General features: G+C 38.5%; 1 protein-coding gene across 1 annotated transcript; it reads left to right on the top strand.

Moving 5' to 3' along the window:
* Positions 1 to 277: 277 nt before the first annotated feature.
* On the top strand, positions 278 to 2,140 carry LOC101303128. The gene is made up of 5 exons (XM_004299947.1): positions 278 to 642; positions 1,242 to 1,324; positions 1,414 to 1,527; positions 1,869 to 1,915; positions 2,001 to 2,140. Exons 1-5 carry the CDS (start codon positions 462 to 464, stop codon positions 2,044 to 2,046), a joined length of 471 nt encoding a protein of 156 aa, XP_004299995.1. The 5' UTR covers positions 278 to 461; the 3' UTR covers positions 2,047 to 2,140.
* Positions 2,141 to 2,517: the final 377 nt, after the last annotated feature.

The following is a 2,517-nucleotide window of genomic DNA, read 5'->3' as shown; positions in this document are numbered from 1 at the left end:
TTTTCCTATTATTCAGATGAAGCCTAAACTAGTAATAACCATAGATATACATGCTGCTCAGGCTTTCCTTTTAGGTCCGTTTGTAAACCCAAAAAAAAAAAAAAAATCTATGCATGATATATAAGATATAGGTTTAGACCAAAATCTCACCTGAAATAAAATACTAACAAACGTGGATATACAGAAACGGCGTCGTCTGGGCCTCGACTGGGTATAGAAAAGGCAACAAAATATTTCCGGTCGTCTCTCTTGCGGCGTCGTCTCTCTTCCTGATCAAAAAAAAAGAAAAAAAAGAACAACTCACTCCCCAATTTCAAAATATAGGACCGTTAGAGAGATCCTTCCCCAAACGTTATACCCCCCGCTCGCTCTCCATTAAATCCCCCCAATTCTCTTCTCTCTCTCTCTCTCTGAAATTCCTGTCCAGTTTTCACTAAATTCAGACCAAAACGATTTCTGAGATGCCGGCGACGACGGAGGAGAAAGGCAATGACGGACACGAAGGCGCAAACCTCCATGATCGACGAGGTCTACGAATTCTGGGCGCCGCGATTCTTCGATTTTATGAAGGAGGAGAGCGACGCCGACAAGAACAAAGCCGAGCAGTTCGACTCCACTCCGCTCGCCCCTACGCCTCTTCCCGTACGTCTTCTCTCTCCCAGATCTGGAGTTTATACTTTCTTTTCCATATTAGGTTTTCTTGTTTGAATTCAATTGCCTCAATTGCAGTAACTTAGGGTTTCAATTGCTGATTTTGCACTGTTTTTTGAAATTGAAATTGAAATTGCCCCGTGCCTGTGGTGTTTGATTGAGTGAAAAATTTGTTAGGTTGCGGTTGCAAGTTCAATTTCTGGTGACGGTTTCTTTTGAATAATTCACAAACTCATGTAATCAAGTGTTTAGGAATTGTTTAAAGCAAGAGTTAAAGAAAGAGTTCATGAAATTTGATCAACTCAGATGGATGTGGTAACCATACATTCGAAATTGGGGGTTTTATGTTAATTTTGTTCACAACATACCACTAAATTAGTTTAATAAGATAAGTTTCCTTTGGATTATACATTGTACTGGTATGAATTAATGGTTTATTTTGTTGAATGAAGAGTGAGGACTGGTTTTGCTGGTTATGCTTGTTGAAAAAACTGAGCATCAAGACTTGAAAAGATCCCAAAAAGTGATTTCTTGTGTTCTTTGGATATGAAAACGTTTTGATTATTTTCTGGACACATTTGTTTGTGCAGCTTTCATGTCTAGAATCAAGACTGGTAGATCCTTTACAGTAGAGAGCATGTGCGACTTTACTGAAGCAGAACATATGCAGAAGGTGGTGTGATCTTGTACAATTTTTTCTTTTATCTCCTTGAAATTTGAGAACCTTTTAGCTTATTGTTTCAGATGGCTTAACTTTTGCAGAACCTTGAATCATCCTCTGATTTAAAAGCTGCTGATGAAACTAAGGCTGACTTGAAGATCACTCCTGAATTGAAGGAAGCTAAAGATGAAAACAGTGCAAGACAAGCCATTATAGTAATTTGACTTTACTCTCTGAAAATCACATTTTCCTGATTACATGTGGCCCCCTTATCACTAATGTATTGCTTTCAAAATTTTTGCTGATAAAGTAGAGGACAGATTTCCTCTTACTGCTAATGCTTTTGGTAATAAAAGGTAGTGTTCAATTATGTCTATTCTGTGGTATGATTCTCTAATCTACTATGTTTTTGGTTGGTGCTGCCCTGCTGGAAAGAGAAGATCATAATTGGTTAAGCTTAAGGGGTACTTCTTTGGTGATTGCATTTGATTTTTTCAATTTGGCTGCCTTTGGTAATAAAAGGTATTGTTCAATTATGCCTATTCTGTGCTTTCAGATTTCTGCTGATAAAGTAGAGGACAAATGCATGAAAGATGATGGAAGGTTAGTTTTCCTCTTACTGCTGATCTAATGCTCTCTTAGGTCTCTTTCTTGCTCCAAGGTTTCTCATTGTGTTTCTTCTCTGCAGTGTTCTGGCTGCTGCGCAGTATCTTCCAATAAGAGAACTGATATAACTAATGAGAAGGAGAATAGTAATTCCATAGCTAGTACTCCAAAGCCACCCATGAATTATTCCAAGAACGGAGATCTTCCAAGTGATTCCAAAAACCACCAGACAGCCAAAAAGATATCAAGTATGGTCAGAAACCCATCAGGGCCAAGGGGAAAACGTCACTTGCACGCTTCACAAATTAAACAGTATACTATCAAAAGGTTGGAATGCTTCACTTTATCTGGTATCTCTTGAATTCATTATACGCCAGTGCTATGTCCTAATTGTATACTTGACTGAAACTTACAGAGAAGAGAACGTGAAAAATGCAACTGGCACATCCATGTTAGCTCAGGAGAATTAGGCAATTAAGCGGCAGAAGTTGGGGATGCTGGAAGATCTAGACAGGTTACTTTTAGTTCTGTAATTTGTGTTGACTCACATCTAGAAGCCTCTTTGTTGTGGTTTGGTGAAGATTATTTCTAGACATTTC

Source organism: Fragaria vesca, linkage group LG5, assembly GCF_000184155.1.
Source record: "Fragaria vesca subsp. vesca linkage group LG5, FraVesHawaii_1.0, whole genome shotgun sequence".
Classification (NCBI taxonomy): Eukaryota; Viridiplantae; Streptophyta; class Magnoliopsida; order Rosales; family Rosaceae; genus Fragaria; species Fragaria vesca.
Note: the sequence above shows the minus strand (reverse complement) of the source record. Positions and strands in the feature narration are given on the sequence as shown.

Coding starts and splice junctions, on each gene's coding strand:
- LOC101303128 (XM_004299947.1), top strand. CDS start 462: ATGCCGGCGACGACGGAGGAGAAAGGCAATGACGGACACGAAGGCGCA. Junction 1,528..1,868: donor GTGCAAGACAAGCCATTATA/GTAATTTGACTT, acceptor CTGTGCTTTCAG/ATTTCTGCTGATAAAGTAGA. Junction 1,916..2,000: donor TGCATGAAAGATGATGGAAG/GTTAGTTTTCCT, acceptor TCTTCTCTGCAG/TGTTCTGGCTGCTGCGCAGT.